The sequence below is a fragment of the Phyllobates terribilis genome, unplaced genomic scaffold (assembly GCF_046119375.1).
Source record: "Phyllobates terribilis strain yellow unplaced genomic scaffold, ASM4611937v1 Scaffold_1__5_contigs__length_1240528914, whole genome shotgun sequence".
Taxonomy (NCBI): Eukaryota; Metazoa; Chordata; class Amphibia; order Anura; family Dendrobatidae; genus Phyllobates; species Phyllobates terribilis.
The window spans coordinates 1,013,707,862-1,013,727,289 of record NW_027362761.1 but is presented as its reverse complement, the minus strand read 5'-3'; the positions used below and the strand labels follow the sequence as shown (position 1 = coordinate 1,013,727,289).

General features: G+C 40.7%; 1 protein-coding gene across 4 annotated transcripts in view; it reads right to left on the bottom strand.

The window, feature by feature from the left end:
* Nucleotides 1-19,428, bottom strand: part of LOC141157210 (probable ATP-dependent RNA helicase DDX60) — a 1,123,923-nt gene that overhangs the window by 606,424 nt on the left and 498,071 nt on the right. For all 4 annotated transcript variants that reach the window (XM_073644228.1, XM_073644203.1, XM_073644220.1 and 1 more), the window contains one exon: nt 4,035-4,181. In XM_073644228.1, coding sequence (XP_073500329.1) covers nt 4,035-4,181 — 147 coding nt within the window. The remainder of the gene's footprint in view (nt 1-4,034; nt 4,182-19,428) is intronic.

The window sequence follows — 19,428 nt, the reverse complement described above, 5'->3', positions numbered from 1 at the left end:
AGAGCATGGTCAGTCATCCTCTTGTTGAGGACACGAAAGTCTTGCCTGTAAGTAGTCTGGCACGCATGGCTGAGTTTATGTTACGCTGCCTTTCCCATAACCCTCGCGTTCTCAAAATTTTGGGTGACAGTCATTACTGGTTGGTGACACTTCTAGACCCACGCTACAAGGAGAACTTTATATCTCTTATTCCTGAGGCTGACAGGTCTACAAAAATGGGGCTGTACCAGAAGGCCTTTGCTCCGGAACTATTAAAAAAATTCCCATCTGAAAACGTTGGACAACCAAGGAGTACAGGTGAGAGAGACACAACTTCAATCTATCAGAGGCAGGGGAACACTGTCAAAGTTCTGGGAGAATTTTCTCAGCCCCTCCCATCGCACAAGCCCTGAGACGCGGGGTACTCTCAAAAGGAGGGAAAAGTTTCAGAAGATGCTGAGGGAGTACCTTGCTGACCGTACCAATGTCCTCCATGAATCCTCTGTGCCCTATAATTATTGGATATCCAAGCTGGATATGTGGAATGAACTGGCTCTCTATGCCTTGGAGGTCCTGGCCTGCCCTGCCGCCAGCGTTTTATCAGAGTGGGTTTTTAGTGCCGCTGGTGGAATTATAGCTGATAAGCGCATCCGCCTGTCAACTGAAAATGCTGATAGGCTGACTCTTATAAAAATGAACAAGGGTTGGATTGGGCCAGACTTCTCAACACCACCGAATGATAGCAGCGTAACATAAACTCAAATCCAGTGTCTTTTTTGGTAGGTGTATTCCCATGCACCTCTTCACACCCACACATGGGCATATGCTTCCTGATTTTGTCTAATTGCTCTTGTCCTCCTCCTTCTCCTCATCCTCCACCACCATATCACCAGGGTGACCGTGGTCCGTGATGCAACACCCACATAATTTTTTTAAAGGGTGTTTATGATGCCCGTAAAAAAAATTTTTTATACAGTATGTTCATGTATACCCCCCAGGGGTAAATGTTTGTCAGCCCCTACACTTAGTGCATGGGAATTACAAGTATAGCAGACCCACTCCTTTCGAATGGGAATATTTTTTTATGAGACCCTCCTATTCCAAGGGGCATTGGAGTGCCTTCCAATTTTTGGCAGCCCTTGCATTCACTGCATAGGTAAACACTATGGGAGACCCACTTCCTAATAATGGGAACATTGTTTTCAGGAGGCCCTCTGACCTCCATGTCTCTTCCAAGGGGCATTGGAGTGCCTCCAAATTTTTGGCAACCCTTGCATTCACTGCATAGGCAAACACAATGGGACCTACTTCCTAATAGTGGGAACATTGTTTTCAGGACGCCCTCCTCTAAGCCTCTTCAAAGGGGTATTCGGGTGCATCCAAATATTGGGCAGCCCTGCCACTCATTGCATACGCAATAACAGTATAGGAGACCCACTCTTTAGTAATGGGAACAATAAAACATAGCCGGCTGATGGCTCTCTAAGAATAGTAAAGGTCGCCTGATGGCCCTATAAAAATAGGCTTTGTGACTTTCAGAGTCCCTCCTTCATAAATGAAACACGATGTGTCTGATGATATCTCACACACCACATGGCCAGATAAGGGTGTAAAATGTTAAAATGACATTTCCTGGTGGATGCTTTTGTCATGGTTGAAAGCAATGCAAAAGTGAAAAAACGCATCAAAAACGCTACGTGTGAACATAGCCCAAGATGTGGAGGAGCATTTTTGTTTTTGGTTATTTATTTTGCTTTATATACAAGTTATTACCCTGGAAAGGATGTTCCTTAACATATTTCCCAGGAAAATGCATTTTGGTTTCGTTTTTGTATGTTTTATTGTGAGTCAGTAAAAGTGGCATAATACCTCTGACAACGTTGTTGACAGAAGTGACCTGGGAGTCAGAAATGCTTCTAGGGGTCTTCCCCATGCTGTCCCTATGTCATTTGAGCACTGCTCCCATCGATTTGGGCAATTTTTAGGCCCTCTGTAGACCGCCGGGGGGAGCCATCTGAAAAATGCTCGAGTTTCCCATAGACTTATATTGGGCTCATTGCTCAGGTCGAGCACCCGAGTATTCCAATGTGCTCGACCCGACCATTTTAGTGCTCGCCCATCACTAATTCTTAATAAAGCACTGCAGCCTTGATTTATCCAACCAGTTGTTGTCTATTATTTCTTTTTTTTATAAGCATTATTTAAAGTTTAATTTATTAAGTTATTCAATAGTTTTAATGTCCCTTATATTCCCATGAACTTTTGTTTGTGGGAGAACCCCTTTAAAGACATGAGAGCAATTGTCTTTAACCTCCTTATTAGGTACACAGCACACAGATTTATTGATTTATGGTTAGTTCACAGAATGATTTTACTACTAAAAGTAGTAATATGGCTGTTTAGGGCTTGTTACAATGATTAAATAATATATCTGTTTTGTAGGAATCTAATGTACCTGTGTGAAAAATGGCAAAGTACTCTGAGTGTATTGTCATGCCCTCAATGCACTTCCAGCCTAGTTGCCATTTGGCTTCAAAGCTTGATTTCTCAGTGCTGGAGAATATTTATCACTTTTATTGTTGTACTTGAACTTAAACAGCCCCAACACTAGATTCAGAAATAAATTGTCGTGACAGATTCAGGCATTTCAGTCTTCCTGGACTAAAGTTATCTCTGTAGTGTGTCAACAGCCTAACATGTTTTGTGAAAACTATGTCATCAGAACTGACTGATTATCTGATGCACAGAGAAAAAATTTTGAATTTAAACATATGGGTTCCAATTCATCAAAGCCATTATAAAATTGCTTTGAAACACTGCAAAAATTTTGTGTAACCCGGAGTTGAGCAAAAATTTTGCAACTTTTGGTGTTTCATGTCAGTTTTCCCCAGCTCTACTAAAGTGAGAGGAGCTAGGGCAGGATGTGGGCAGTTGTCCAATTTTGTGTCAAGACACACGGAAGCGCACACCACTTTTCAGAAAGTCCTGATTAAGAGGCATGTGCACATCTGACTCCAGCACACCCCCATCATTAAAGGACATTAACATTGATGGCCTATACTCAGTGTGCTGCTTTATTTGTTAATTGTATATGGAGGCAACTGTTCCTAGTAAGTACCTCTTCACACCTATTTCTTGTTTTGGAAGTGCTGGCCAGTTTTTTCTGTTTCTATGTATAAGCTTTGACTGTGAACTCCGCCTCTAGGCCACAGGTAGTTTTAATTGCAGCAGGATCTTATTATCCCACACACAAGCAGACATAGTCTCATAGAGAGGAGTTAACATTGATCGGTTCCTGGTATTTTGAGAAACGCCTTAATGTGGCTACCAGGTACGCATGAACTGGGAGATTTATGCACTGAGATTTCTCATTTATTTTTATTTTCAACAGCAGTAATGCTATTCAAATTTCATATTTCATGTTCGCATACTTAGCGTTGCAGTGTGCTGCTTTGTTTGTTAGTTGTATATGGAGGTAGCTGCTCCTAGTAAGCACCTGTTCACGCCTATTTCTTGTTTTGGAATTGTCGGCCAGTTTTTTCTGTTTCTATACTCAGGATAGGTCACCAATGTCTGATCAGTGGTGTTGCGACACTCGCCACCCCCGCCGCTCAGTTGTTCCTGCTGTTGGCGGCGTCCTGAATTGCTCAGTTGTAGAACTGCACAACTCTGTCGACAGAACAGTGGCCATAACCGGGTACTGCACATCCACCATCGATCAGAGTTTGATGGCCTATCCCGGGGATAGGCCATCAATGTTAAAGAACCAGACAGCTCCTTTAAGGCTGTCTCAAACAAAGCTGGTTTAGATAAATAAGGGCCACAATGTTTTTGTTCTCCCAGAAGATAAGCCAAATTTAGAGGAGACTCATCAAGTGCATATCTGTGTTTGAGAGGTCTAAAGAAGCCTTTAAAAATGTAAACTACAATCTAATAATATTCTAACCTAACTCCACAGATTATCATAGCACACTGCATGAATAGAGGCATTACCAGATATATATACGCGCTATATAATGTTATTTATAATAGGAGTACTGACTTTATTCACATACCTTGTATAGACGAGTCTTGTGAAAGAAACGGTTTTGAGATCTTTCGGAGTTCACAGGACAGCAAATCTTCACTTAGAGGCACTAAAGTCACTACTGTCTCCCAGAGGCATTTATACAATTGATTTAGTTCCTTACCAAATTCCAATTCTACAAGAAAACATAATATTACCTGCATCAATAACAGCTCCATTTATCATGTACTGTATATTTTTTAAATAATGTCCTCTCTTTTGCCTAGTTGCATTGTACAGTTGTGCTCAAAAGTTTACATACTCCGGCAGAATTTTTGCTTTCTTGGCCTTGTTTCAGAGAATATGAATGATAACAAAAAACTTTTTCTCCACTCATGGTTATTGGTTGGGTGAACTCATTTATTGTCAAACTACTGTGTTTTCTCTTTTTAAATCTTAATGACAACCAAAAACATCCAAATGACCCTGATCAAAAGTTCACATACCCTGGTGATTTTGGCCTGATAACATACACAGAATTTGACACAAATTGGTTTGAATGGCTTTTAAAGGTAACATCATCACCTGTGACCTGTTTGCAGGAATCAATGTGTGTGCATAAAAGCTGAGTGAGTTTCTGGGATCCAGATAGTCTCTGGCATCTTTCATCCAGCCACAGACATTTTTGGATTGTGAGTCATGGGGAAAGCGAAAGAATTGTCAACAGATCTACGGGAAAAGGTAGTTGAATTGTATAACACAGGAAAGGGATACAAAAAGATATCCAAGGAATTGATAATGCCAGTCAGCAGCATTCAAACTGATTAACAAATGGAAAATCAGGGGCTCTTTAAAACCAAACCACGGTCAGGTAGACCAACAAACATTTCGGCCACAACTGCCAGGAAAATTGTTCGGGATGCAAAGAAAAACCCACAAATAACATCAGCTGAAATTTAGGACTCTCTGAAAACTAGCGGTGTGGCTGTTTCAAGATGCACAATAAGGAGGCACTTGAAGAAAAATGGGCTGCATGGTCGAGTTGCCGAAAGAAAGCCACTAATGCGCAAATGCCACAAAGTATCTTGCCTACAATACGCCAAACAGCACAGAGACAAGCCTCAAAACTTCTGGAACAAGATAATTTGGAGTGATGAGACCAAAATTGAACTTTTTGGCCACAACCATAAACATTACATTTGGAGAGAGGTCAACAAGGCCTATGATGAAAGGAACACCATTCCTACTGTAAAGCACAGAGGTGGATCGCTGATGGTTTGGGGAAGTGTGAGCTACAAAGGCACAGGAAACTTGGTAAAAGTTGAAGGAAAGATGAATGCAGCACGTTATCAGCAAATACTGGAGGCAAATTTGCACTCATCAGCCCAGAAGCTGCGCATGGAACGTACCTGGACGTTCCAACATGACAATGATCCAAAACACAAGGCCAAGTCGACCTGTCATTGGCTACAGCAGAACAAAGTGAAGGTTCTGGAGTAGCCATCTCAGTCTCCTGACCTCAATATCATTGAGCCACTCTGGGGAGATTTCAAGCGCGCAGTTCATGCTAGACAGCCCAGGAATTTACAGGAACTGGAGGCTTTTTGCCAAGAAAAATGGGCAGCTTTACTATCTGAGAAAATAAAGAACCTCATCCACCACTACCACAAAAGACTTCAAGCTGTCATTGATGTTAGAGGGGATAATACACGGTATTAACCCCTTTGTAACCCTGGGATTTTCCATTTTTGCATTTTCGTTTTTTGCTCCCCTTGTTCCCAGAGCCATAGCGTTTATATTTTTTAGTAAATATGGCCGTGTGAGGGCTTATTTTTTGCGTAATGAGTTGTACTTTTGAACGACATTACTGGTTTAACAATATCGTGTACTGGAAAACGGTTAAAAAATTCCAAGTGCGATGAAATTGCAAAAAAAGTGCAATACCACAGATGTTTTTTTTTATTTTTTTTACCACGTTCACTGAATGCTAAAACTGACCAGCCATTCTTATTCTCCAGGTCATTACGAGTTCATAGACACCAAATATGTATAGGTTCTTTTTTATTTAAGTGGTGAAAAAAAATTCCAAAGTTTGCTTTAAAAAAAAAAAAAAATGGCGCCATTTTCCAAAACCGTAGCGTCTCCATTTTTTCTGGATCTGGGGCCGGGTAAGGGCTTATTTTTTGCGCGCCAAGCTGAAGTTTTTATTGATACCATTTTGGGGTAGATCAGATGTTTTGATTTTATTGCATTTTATTGCAATTTTGCGGCGACCAATAAACAAAATTCTGGCGTTTAGAGTTATTTTCTCATTATGCCGTTTACCGATCGGATTAATTATTTTTTTATATTGATAAATTGAGCGATTCTGAATGTGGCGATACCAAATATTTGTATGTTGGTTTTTTCTTAATTATTTTATTTTGAATGGAACGAAAGGGGGGTGATTTAAATTTTTATATTTTTTAAATTTTTTTAAAAACATTTTTTTTCACTTTTTGCTTGCTTCTATAGTCTCCATAGGAGACTAGAAGCAGCACTTGTCTGATCGCCTCTGCTACATAGAGGTGATGAGCAGATCACCTCTATGTAGCATTAATGCTCCTGTGCTATGAGCGCCGACCACTAGGTGGCGCTCATAGCGATCAGCTCATGACAACCACTGGAGTCTGCTGCAGGCCCAGGGTTGTCATGCCCATGCATCGGTGACCCGCGATCACGTGATGGGGTCACCCATGGGCGTGGTAAGTGACGCTCTTCCAGCGCGGCGATGTTAAATGCCACTGACAGAGATTGACAGCGGCATTTAACATGTTAACAGCCGCGGATGGATCCCGATTCCACCCGCGGCTGTTGCAGGCACATGTCAGCTGTAATAATCAGCTTACATGTGCCCGGTTCAGTGTGGGCACAGCGCCGGAGCCCGCGCTGAACCGGGGGTTACAGCCTGGTGCGTACTAATACGCCACAGACTGTAAAGGGGTTAAGAAATGGGGTATGTGAACTTTTGATCAGGGTCATTTGGACGTTTTTGGTTGTCATTAAGAGTTAAAAAGAGAAAACACAGTAGTTGGACAATAAATGGCTTCACCCAACCAATAACCTTGAGTGGAAAAAAAGTTTTTTTGTTATCATTCATATTCTCTGAAACAAGGCCAAGAAAGGAAAAATTCTGCCAGGGTATGTAAAATATTTAGATTTGAGAGTCCTCAGTGCTTCATACCTTTTATTGGCTAACTGAAAAGATGGTAACAAGTTGCAAGCTTTCGAGACTACTCAGGAAGCTTCTTCAGCCTAGTATAACCCAAAATCTGAAGAGTCACATTTTTATACACACATATATAAAACCTTAACACTCCTTATCTATGAACTTTTGAGCACAACTGTATATTACTTAGGAATCTTGACATGTCCGAATCTTGAACGCCATGGAAATCCAAAACAGTATGTTCTGGCTAAGTTTAAACAAAAAAGAACTTTATACAACTTGAGCCATAAAATGCTTTGATTTCCGCAGTGAGAACCTATCATTTGGCCATGATCATATGTGGAAGATTTCTTGTGGATTCTTCACTAAAATCAACAAAAAAAGTACAGAGAACTACAAGAGAATGTGGAGTTATAAAAGCAAATTCTTCAGATGCTGCAGACATATTAACATAAGGAATATTTCATCTAATATGAAAGTGTCATAATAGTTAAATATTACATTGACTGGAAAGATCATAACAATGAAAATATTTACAATTTACTTTTACTTATATAATGTGGTGCCACGTGATGTTCAAAGTGTATAGCAATGTGCACGTCCATCTAGTAAGACAAATGCTGCTGCTCACATGTGTTCAGTCCCCCCCCCCCCCCCCCCCCACAGCTAAATCTCTGCATAGCCAAAAGAAATAGTCAATAGGGCAGAAATCTATTAATAATGGCTGCTCTGGAGTGAACATGGGATTTGGCCAAAAAGGAGAGAGACTGAGCATGCATGTTGAACATCAATTAGTTCAATAGATAGACACACACATAGTTCAATTCTTTGACAACCAGGTGACACACTATTATGTAAATAACTCTTTACTGGATAATTTTTTGCAAATATTTTTTTAAAAAATGTGTTATACAGTGAATCTGTTGTTAGAAATACCATTGATGCAACCTGTGCAGTCGCACAGTGGGCCAAGAGGTAAAGGGCACACTTCCACTTCCAAAGAAGGTGGAATTCTGCATTATGATCAAGTATTGGCCCATATATTGTTCGTGCACAGGAGACCTCTTTTGTCTGTGTCCACTCCTGAAGTGGATGTTCCACTTTCTATCACAAAGTGAAATATCAGTGATTATTCATCCAGTGATCCTGATCTCCTGGTGAATGCTGCATAGCATCATTCAATTCCCCCTGCTAGCAGAGATGTTGCAGGAGGAATTGAGTGCTACCAATGTTTACTTAGCTCAAATAACTTTTTATGTGCCACCATCAAAGTGACCTCAGCAAGTATAGAATGAGATATATTTTTTGTCTTTTGTAGGTTTTGCTTCTTTTTGCTAGTGTGAACATGCTCCTATTTCTTGCATGTGTACCATCTTAGACCTCAGTTCACATTGCTTGGTTTTTTGTCTTGTTTGCATTCTGTGCAAATTAAGGGTGTGGCATCCCCTTTGTTGAGCTGATTAGTATATATGTAGCTTACCACGGGCCTAGGTGGTCTGGAGTTGGGACCCAGTCCTATTTGTCTACCCTTTTATATGCATTACTTCAACTTTGATATACAGTAAGGTTTTTAATATAGACAGTGTAGGTACCGTCCCAATTTAGGGTCACCTTGTCGCTGGTGGGACGGCTTGTATACTTTTTTTGATCAAAAATAGTTCACTAAGTACCCTATATTTAATATGCAACTTTGCTTTACATTTATATATAATGATGGTAGGGTATGAGATATATTTTTTGTCTTTTGTAGGTTTTGCTTCTTTTTTGCTAGTGTGAACATGCTCCTATTTCTTGCATGTGTACCATCTTAGACCTCAGTTCACATTGCTTGGTTTTTTGTCTTGTTTGCATTCTGTGCAAATTAAGGGTGTGGCATCCCCTTTGTTGAGCTGATTAGTATATATGTAGCTTATCACGGGCCTAGGTGGTCTGGAGTTGGGACCCGGTCCTATTTGTCTACCCTTTTATATGCATTACTTCAACTTTGATATACAGTAAGGTTTTTAATATAGACAGTGTAGGTACCGTCCCAATTTAGGGTCACCTTGCCGCTGGTGGGACGGCTTGTATACTTTTTTTGATCAAAAATAGTTCACTAAGTACCCTATATTTAATATGCAACTTTGCTTTACATTTATATATAATGATGGTAGGGTATGAGATATATTTTTTGTATTTTGTAGGTTTTGCTTCTTTTTGCTGGTGTGAACATGCTCCTATTTCTTGCATGTGTATCATCTTAGACCTCAGTTCACATTGCTTGGTTTTAAGTATAGAATGAGACAGAATGTGAATACTCCCTCTTATCACTCCATCAGCTCCCTGTAATGTGATTGCAGGGAGCTGATGATTGCTGTGGCTACTGAAGACCTAAGGATGACCTCCCGATCTGCCATAGATCAAATCCTAAGCTCCTCATACACATTAGACTTAAGCAGAGCCTGACGATATCAAAGGGTGCTGGCCGACTGATGGTCGGGAGGGATGTTTATCGCGCATGTTTGATTTCGGACTGCCAATCACATTGTTTTCACTGATATTAAAAAAAAGTCAGCCAGCGGCTTTTTCAAAGAAAGCACAGAAGCACCCGGCTGAGAGAGCTCTCCTGTGTATGGGAGAATCGGCAGAGATAGCTGTCAGTCGAACAATCTGGTCTGGTCCTTAAGGGGACCTCTTCAATGACTCTAGAATTTTCACATATGTTTAAAATAATGGAACTGTTAATAGAAAGTTTAAAGAGGGCTTCTAACCAGCTTTAGTATATTAAATTGGCCACATCACAAAATAGTGGCTTCAGTGCTGAAATGATATTTTTTATTTTTTCATCTTTCATCTTAGATATTATAAATTATAACCTTAATTTTATTAAGTACAACGGGCATTAGCAGATATTTGTCTCAGGGGCTTGAACTTTTCTCCCTGCATGTTGTTGCTTAATTATAAGCAGGATGCATCATGTAAAAAAACGCTCCCCAGGTCAGAAGAACATGCTTTCTCATGTGCAGAGTAGAGATGAGCGTTGTTCGACTCGAATTGTTCGCCAATCTCAAATTCGAGCTGTTTTGGGCGGTGTTCGAGCCGTTCGGCGAACACGAACGATTTGAGAAAAATTCGGCTGTTCGAGGTTATGTTCGATAACTGTTCGTGCACCAAAATCATAACTGGATTTTTTCTCAGTAATGATGAAAATTAATGTTAATACGCAGTTTGAGTGTACAGCGGGGCGGGGGGAGGGGCAGGGGATGGATCTCTGCAGCAATAATGAAGATCTCCATTTTTTTTCTCTTTCCCGCATTTACAGTGGGGAGGTGCAGTCTGTCAGCCTATCAGCAGCGCACACACGGAGCGAAGTGCTATTTTTCACACAAGCAAGGGCATGTGTCATTGGCAGTGTATGTCACATGTCCTTGCCCTATAAGACCCAGCCATTTTCCCCGTCGCCACCATTTTCTCACTGCTGCAGCTGCGTGTTAGACGGCACCGCTGTTGCTGTGTGCGCTATACCTTGTTAATTTCAAGCCAATTTTCGCACAAATCTACAGATAGCTTGGGAGTAGGGAATAGTTGTGATTGCAGTCCTTTTAAGGACTAGGTTACAGCATTTCCTACGACTTTTATCAGGCAGGTCTGTGCTCTTAAATAGATAGATTGTGGGAGTAAAGACTAATTGTAATTGCAGTCCTTTTCAGGACTAGGTTACATCAGTTCCTATCAGGTTTTGCCAGGCAGGTCTGTGCCAGTGCTGTGCAAGTTTTTTTCACAGCATTTGGCTGAATCTAGCAAAGCTAATCCTTTTTGGCCTATTGCAGAGTGTGTTAGTCAGTGGAGTAGCCTATCTGTGTTGCAAGATATACCACCTGTGTATAGAATACCAATTTTTTTACTGCACCTAGTGAAGTAAAATCTTTTGGGCATAGCATCATTCTATTAGTCCATCTATACTGACCTCCATCAGGTTGCAAATTGAATATAATTTTTTTCTGCATCTAGCTCTGAAAAAATATTTGGCCTTCTAGCAGTGTGTGGGACTTGGTCTATTAGTCCATCTATACTGACCTCCATCAGGTTGCAAATTAAAAATAATTTTTATCTGCATCTACCTCTGAAAAAATATTTGGGCTTCTAGCTGTGTGTGGAACTTGTTCTATTAGTCCATCTATACTGACCTCCATCAGGTTGCAAACTGAATATAATTTTTTTCTGCATCTACCTCTGAAAAAATATTTGGGCTTCTAGCTGTGTGTGGGACTTGTTCTATTAATCCATCTATACTGACCTCCATCAGGTTGCAAACTGAATATAATTTTTTTCTGCATCTAGCTCTGAAAAAATATTTGGCCTTCTAGCTGTGTGTGGGACTTGTTCTATTAATCCATCTATACTGACCTCCATCAGGTTGCAAACTGAATATATTTTTTTTCTGCATCTACCTCTGAAAAAATATTGGGCTTCTAGCTGTGTGTGGGACTTGTTCTATTAGTCCATCTATACTGACCTCCATCAGGTTGCAAACTGAATATAATTTTTTTCTGCATCTAGCTCTGAAAAAATATTTGGGCTTCTAGCAGTGTGTGGGACTTGTTCTATTAGTCCATCTATACTGACCTCCATCAGGTTGCAAACTGAATATAATTTTTTTCTGCATCTAGCTCTGAAAAAATATTTGGCCTTCTAGCAGTGTGTGGGACTTTCTCTATTAGTCCATCTATACTGACCTCCATCAAGTTGCAAATTCAAAATAATTTTTTGTCTGCATCTAGCTCTGAAAAAATATTTGGCCTTCTAGCAGTGTGTGGGACTTTCTCTATTAGTCCATCTATACTGACCTCCATCAGGTTGCAAACTGAATATAATTTTTTTCTGCATCTAGCTCTGAAAAAATATTTGGCCTTCTAGCAGTGTGTGGGACTTTCTCTATTAGTCCATCTATACTGACCTCCATCAGGTTGCAAATTAAAAATAATTTTTTGTCTGCATCTAGCTCTGAAAAACTATTTGGCCTTCTAGCAGTGTGTGGGACTTTCTCTATTAGTCCATCTATACTGACCTCCATCAGGTTGCAAACTGAATATAATTTTTTTCTACATCTACCTCTGAAAAAATATTTGGGCTTCTAGCTGTGTGTGGGACTTGTTCTATTAATCCATCTATACTGACCTTCATCAGGTTGCAAACTGAATATATTTTTTTTCTGCATCTGCCTCTGAAAAAATATTGGGCTTCTAGCTGTGTGTGGGACTTGTTCTATTAGTCCATCTATACTGACCTCCATCAGGTTGCAAACTGAATATAATTTTTTTCTGCATCTACCTCTGAAAAAATATTTGGGCTTCTAGCTGTGTGTGGGACTTGTTCTATTAGTCCATCTATACTGACCTCCATCAGGTTGCAAACTGAATATAATTTTTTTCTGCATCTACCTCTGAAAAAATATTTGGGCTTCTAGCTGTGTGTGGGACTTGTTCTATTAATCCTTCTATACTGACCTCCATCAGGTTCCAAACTGAATATAATTTTTTTCTGCATCTAGCTCTGAAAAAATATTTGGCCTTCTAGCTGTGTGTGGGACTTGTTCTATTAATCCATCTATACTGACCTCCATCAGGTTGCAAACTGAATATATTTTTTTTCTGCATCTGCCTCTGAAAAAATATTGGGCTTCTAGCTGTGTGTGGGACTTGTTCTATTAGTCCATCTATACTGACCTCCATCAGGTTGCAAACTGAATATATTTTTTTTCTGCATCTACCTCTGAAAAAATATTGGGCTTCTAGCTGTGTGTGGGACTTGTTCTATTAGTCCATCTATACTGACCTCCATCAGGTTGCAAACTGAATATAATTTTTTTCTGCATCTAGCTCTGAAAAAATATTTGGCCTTCTAGCAGTGTGTGGGACTTTCTCTATTAGTCCATCTATACTGACCTCCAACAGGTTGCAAATTCAAAATAATTTTTTGTCTGCATCTAGCTCTGAAAAAATATTTGGCCTTCTAGCAGTGTGTGGGACTTTCTCTATTAGTCCATCTATACTGACCTCCATCAGGTTGCAAACTGAATATAATTTTTTTCTGCATCTAGCTCTGAAAAAATATTTGGCCTTCTAGCAGTGTGTGGGACTTTCTCTATTAGTCCATCTATACTGACCTCCATCAGGTTGCAAATTAAAAATAATTTTTTGTCTGCATCTAGCTCTGAAAAACTATTTGGCCTTCTAGCAGTGTGTGGGACTTTCTCTATTAGTCCATGTATACTGACCTCCATCAGGTTGCAAACTGAATATAATTCTTTTCTGCATCTAGCTCTGAAAAAATATTTGGCCTTCTAGCAGTGTGTGGGACTTTCTCTATTAGTCCATCTATACTGACCTCCATCAGGATGCAAATTAAAAATAATTTTTTGTCTGCATCTAGCTCTGAAAAACTATTTGGCCTTCTAGCAGTGTGTGGGACTTTCTCTATTAGTCCATCTATACTGACCTCCATCAGGTTGCAAACTGAATATAATTTTTTTCTGCATCTAGCTCTGAAAAAATATTTGGCCTCCTAGCAGTGTGTGGGACTTTCTCTATTAGTCCATCTATACTGACCTCCATCAGGTTGCAAACTGAATATAATTTTTTTCTGCATCTAGCTCTGAAAAAATATTTGGCCTTCTAGCAGTGTGTGGGACTTTCTCTATTAGTCCATCTATACTGACCTCCATCAGGTTGCAAATTAAAAATAATTTTTTGTCTGCATCTAGCTCTGAAAAACTATTTGGCCTTCTAGCAGTGTGTGGGACTTTCTCTATTAGTCCATCTATACTGACCTCCATCAGGTTGCAAACTGAATATATTTTTTTTCTGCATCTACCTCTGAAAAAATATTGGGCTTGTAGCTGTGCGTGGGACTTGTTCTATTAATCCATCTATACAGACCTCCATCAGGTTGCAAACTGAATATAATTTTTTTCTGCATCTAGCTCTGAAAAAATATTTGGCCTTCTAGCAGTGTGTGGGTCTTTCTCTATTAGTCCATCTATACTGACCTCCATCAGGTTGCAAATTAAAAATAATTTTTTGTCTGCATCTAGCTCTGAAAAACTATTTGGCCTTCTAGCAGTGTGTGGGACTTTCTCTATTAGTTCATCTATACTGACCTCCATCAGGTTGCAAACTGAATATATTTTTTTTCTGCATCTACCTCTGAAAAAATATTGGGCTTGTAGCTGTGTGTGGGACTTGTTCTATTAATCCATGTATACAGACCTCCATCAGGTTGCAAACTGAATATAATTTTTTTCTGCATCTACCTCTGAAAAAATATTTGGGCTTCTAGCAGTGTGTGGGACTTTCTCTATTAGTCCATCTATACAGACCTCCATCAGGTTGCAAACTGAATATAATTTTTTTCTGCATCTACCTCTGAAAAAATATTTGGCCTTCTAGCAGTGTGTGGGACTTTCTCTATTAGTCCATCTATACTGACCTCCATCAGGTTGCAAATTAAAAATAATTTTTATCTGCATCTAGCTCTGAAAAAATATTTGGCCTTCTAGCAGTGTGTGGGACTTTCTCTATTAGTCCATCTATACTGACCTCCATCAGGTTGCAAATTAAAAATAATTTTTATCTGCATCTAGCTCTGAAAAAATATTTGGCCTTCTAGCAGTGTGTGGGACTTTCTCTATTAGTCCATCTATACTGACCTCCATCAGGTTGCAAATTAAAAATAATTTTTATCTGCATCTACCTCTGAAAAAATATTTGGGCTTCTAGCTGTGTGTGGGACTTGTTCTATTAGTCCATCTATACTGACCTCCATCAGGTTGCAAACTGAATATATTTTTTTTCTGCATCTACCTCTGAAAAAATATTTGGGCTTCTAGCTGTGTGTGGGACTTGTTCTATTAGTCCATCTATACTGACCTCCATCAGGTTGCAAATTGAATATAATTTTTTTCTGCATCTAACCCAGCCAATAGTTTTGGCCTAATACCACAGTTTGGCCACTCAGCTCTGCTCGGTTCCCATCCATTGTTTTTTTGTGCAAACAACTCCAGAGTTGTGAATTAGTTAACCACCAAAATGAGTGGAAAAAGGCCTGCTGCTGGTGGAAAGGGGAATAGGCGTGTTGGGAAGGGGAAAAAAGGTTGTGTCCGTGGGGTAGGTGTTAAAGCAACAGTAACATCTGCAGAAGAAAGACCATCTTCCAGCCAAACTAAAATGTCTACTTCTTTTAGCGGACAATGTGATAAGATCCCTTTCTTACGGCCACGCCAATCACTACAAATTCCAGATGAGGCACAAAAACAGCAGGTGCTTCAACGGATATCAAGTGCTCCTTTAAGTGGGCTCTCCTCCACATCAATTTCAACATCACAAATACTCCAGTCCTCAAAGGTGTCACCCCAATCGCACTTGCTTCCTCACAGCTCCCAAATCTCCAGCTGCCCGTCTGAGTATGAGGTAGAACAGATGGTTGAGTCTGCAGAGCTGTTTACTCATACTATAGCCTGGGAATCAGAGGTCGACTCCAGCGCTTCTGTGAATCCAGACGAGGAAATGATCTGCACTGATGCCCAGAATCTTTATGAGTCGGATCTAGGACCAGACGCAGAAGGTGTTACAACTCTCCTGTTAGTTTTTTTTTAGTTTGTTGGTCACATGACCATTTTGCCTATTTAATCCGGCTCCGCCCTCCTGGCTTTGCTGGACTTCATTTGTATTTACTACTGTTGAGCTAGCTTGTAACTCTATTGCCGTTCCCTGTTAGTTTTTGCTAGGTCCTCTGACCTCTTTGCTTTTTGTTGTGTGTTTGTCTTTGACTGCTTCTATTTCTGCTAGAAGGTGTCCAACTAAATCCCAGTCCTTAGATCTTGTAGGGATCCCTCCCCCACATCTATAGGTCTGCGTTCAGACTAGCCGAGGACTTTAGCGGGTCTGATCGCAGGATCAGGTTCCCCGTTACATCGTAGGGATCTAGTTTAGTTCTATTGTAGGGACAGATCTCCTGCCTTTCCTTAGTCTCTTAAGCAGATCATAACAGTAAGTCCAGCCCAGTAAAAAAAAAAAAAAAAAAAAAAAAAAAAATTTCTCTAAGGAAAGACCTCCAGTTTTCCATCATGGTCTCGGTGCAAGATTTGGCTCAACGCTTGCAGGGACTCTCTCTGGAGGTGACCAAGCTCCAACAACACGTGAGTAGCTGTTCTGGAGCGCATTTTGTTGAACCTAAGGTACGTCTGCCTGATCTATTTTTTGGCGAACAACAAGATTTTTTTTCTTTTAAAAATGCTTGTCTATTATATTTTCGTTTGAGACCCGGATCCTCTGGTGATGAATCACAGCGCATAGGGTTCATAATGTCACTTTTGCGCAAAGATCCTCAGGAATGGGCCTTCTCTCTCCAACCTAGTGATCCGTGCTTTAGATCAGTGGATAGTTTTTTTTCTGCTTTGGGTTTGTTGTACGATGATCCTGATCGTGTCTCATCTGCTGAGTCTGAATTAAGACGTTTGAGGCAGGGATCAGGTAATGTGGAAAAATATTGTTCTCACTTCCGTCGGTGGTCTGCCCAGGTGGGGTGGAACGATTCTGCTTTGAAAAGCTTGTTTCTTGCAGGGCTATGTGAAAGGGTAAAGGATTTACTGATTGCTTATCCCACACCTGGAAACTTGCAGGAGGCAATGCAATTAGCTATACGGGTGGACAGGAGACTGCGTGAAAGGGTTAATGAGAGCAAATCCTCTGCTATGTCAGCTTCGAGTCCTGAGAGGTTCTGTGCTGACAATGGAGAGCCGATGGAAATGGGGGCTATGGCACCCCGCTCTCAGGAAAAAGACCTCCGACTTTCTGAAGGCTTGTGTTTCTATTGCAGAAATTCTGGTCATTTTATTAAAAGCTGTGTGCTTCGTATGAAGAAAGAAAAAAAAATGGTCAGTCATGCCCGTATTGCCTGTTTAAATTCTAAGGGAGTATTCCTATCTGCCACTACTGCTGCTCAGGATGAATTAATTGAATTTCGGGTATTTGTGGATTGTGGATCTACTCTAAATGTGATTGATGGGGGATTCTTGGAAATACTTAAATTAGAACCTAAAACTTTGTCATCCCCTATTCCTGTGGTTTCTGTCGATGGCTCTCCCTTGAAGAGTGTTACTCACAAGGTCTGTGAATTTCCCCTCACTATTAATGGTATTCATCAAGAGAATTTGGATTTGGTGGTATTGGATAATTTGCCTTCTCCAGTAATATTGGGGTTACCATGGTTGAAATTGCACAATCCTGTGCTGGATTGGTCTACCAATGAAATTAAGTCCTGGAGCCCTAAGTGTTATGACAAGTGTTGTAACGGGCGCATTGCTGCTGTGGATAGAGGGGAATTGCCTGTACCTATTCAGGATTTTTGGAGAGTTTTTTCTGAGGAGGAGTCGCAGGTTTTGCCTCCCCATACAGACTATGATTGTACCATTGAATTTGTCCCTGGAGCGACTCTTCCTAAGAGTCGTTTATTTAATCTTACTATTCCTGAGAGAGAGGCTTTGGAGGAATACATACAGACAAGCTTGGCCGCCGGTCACATTAGGCCTTCCAAGTCTCATGTGGCTGTTGGTTTTTTTTTTGTAAAAAAAAAAAGATGGCGGTTTACGTCCTTGTCTGGACTTTCGTGAGATTAATAAAATTACTGTACGCAATCCTTACCCACTGCCATTGATTCCCGATTTATTTAACCAGTTAGTGGGGGCCAAGTGGTTCTCTAAAATTGATCTCCGGGGGGCATACAATTTGTTGCGCATGAAGGAGTGTGATGAATGGAAGACTGCTTTTAACACTCCTGTGGGTCATTTTGAGAATCTGGTTATGCCTTTTGGTCTCACCAATGCTCCAGCATTTTTTCAGAATCTTATTAATGATATCCTTAGACCTTTAATCGGCAAAAATGTGGTTGTGTATTTGGATGACATTTTGATTTATTCGCCGGATCTGGAGTCTCATTGGCAGAGCGTACGTGAGGTATTACAGTTATTAATGGACAATTCACTTTTTGCTAAGCTGGAGAAATGTGAGTTCGCTTTACAGAGAATTAGTTTTTTGGGCTACATTATCTCCAGTGAAGGTTTTGAGATGGACCCGGTTAAAGTTCAAGCTGTGCAGGAATGGCCTAGGCCTATTGGTTTGAAATCGATACAGAGGTTTTTGGGTTTCGCCAATTATTACAGAAAATTCATAAAAAATGTTTCTATTATTGTCAAACCGCTGACCGATCTCACCAGGAAAGGTGCTAATGCGGTTCAGTGGACTTCTGAGGCCATTGAAGCTTTTGTGTTTTTAAAGGAGAGGTTCACCTCTGCTCCCATCCTTATGCAGCCTGATGTGACTAAGCCGTTTTTGGTTGAGGTTGATGCTTCTTCGGTGGGGGTTGGTGCGGTGTTGTCTCAGGAAAACAAGGATGGAGTAAGTCCCTGTGCCGTTTTTTCAAAAAAATTTTCTGAGACTGAACTTAATTACGATATTGGTAATCGGGAATTGCTGGCGATTAAACTCGCATTTGAACACTGGCGTCACCTCTTGGAAGGTGCTGAATTTCCCGTTCAGGTTTTCACTGATCATAAAAATCTGATCTATCTTGATGCTGCCAAGCGCTTGAATGCCCGTCAGGCTAGGTGGGCACTTTTTTTCTCGCGGTTTAATTTTTCCGTTACTTACATCCCGGGTACCAAGAATGTTAAAGCGGATGCTTTGTCTCGCAGCTTTTCTCCCATGGTCGGTGTTGAGGAGGAGGAGGAGACCATTTTACAAGAAGGTGTTGTGATTGCTGCTTTGGACTCCGTTTTGGAGGATGAGATTCTTAAAGCACAGGAGAATGCCCCATCTAACACTCCCCATGGGAGGTTGTTTGTGCCTAGGACCTTTAGGAGAGATTTGTTTGTTGAGTGTCATGAGTCTCGGTTGGCAGGTCATCCAGGAATTTCTGAGACCAAGAGACTTGTGGGTCGCAGTTTTTGGTGGCCTGGATGGCAGAAGGAAGTCATTAAGTGGGTGCGCCAATGTACTGTGTGTGCAAGATCCAAGTCTTCGCATGCTCCTGCTGCGGGGTTGCTTTGCCCTCTGGAGGTTCTTAGTGCACCTTGGACACATCTGGCTATGGACTTTATTACTGACCTTCCTCACTCTGAAGGTTTCACGGTCATCTGGGTGGTCGTGGACCGTTTTAGCAAGATGTGTCACTTGGTTCCCTTCATCAAACTGCCTTGCGC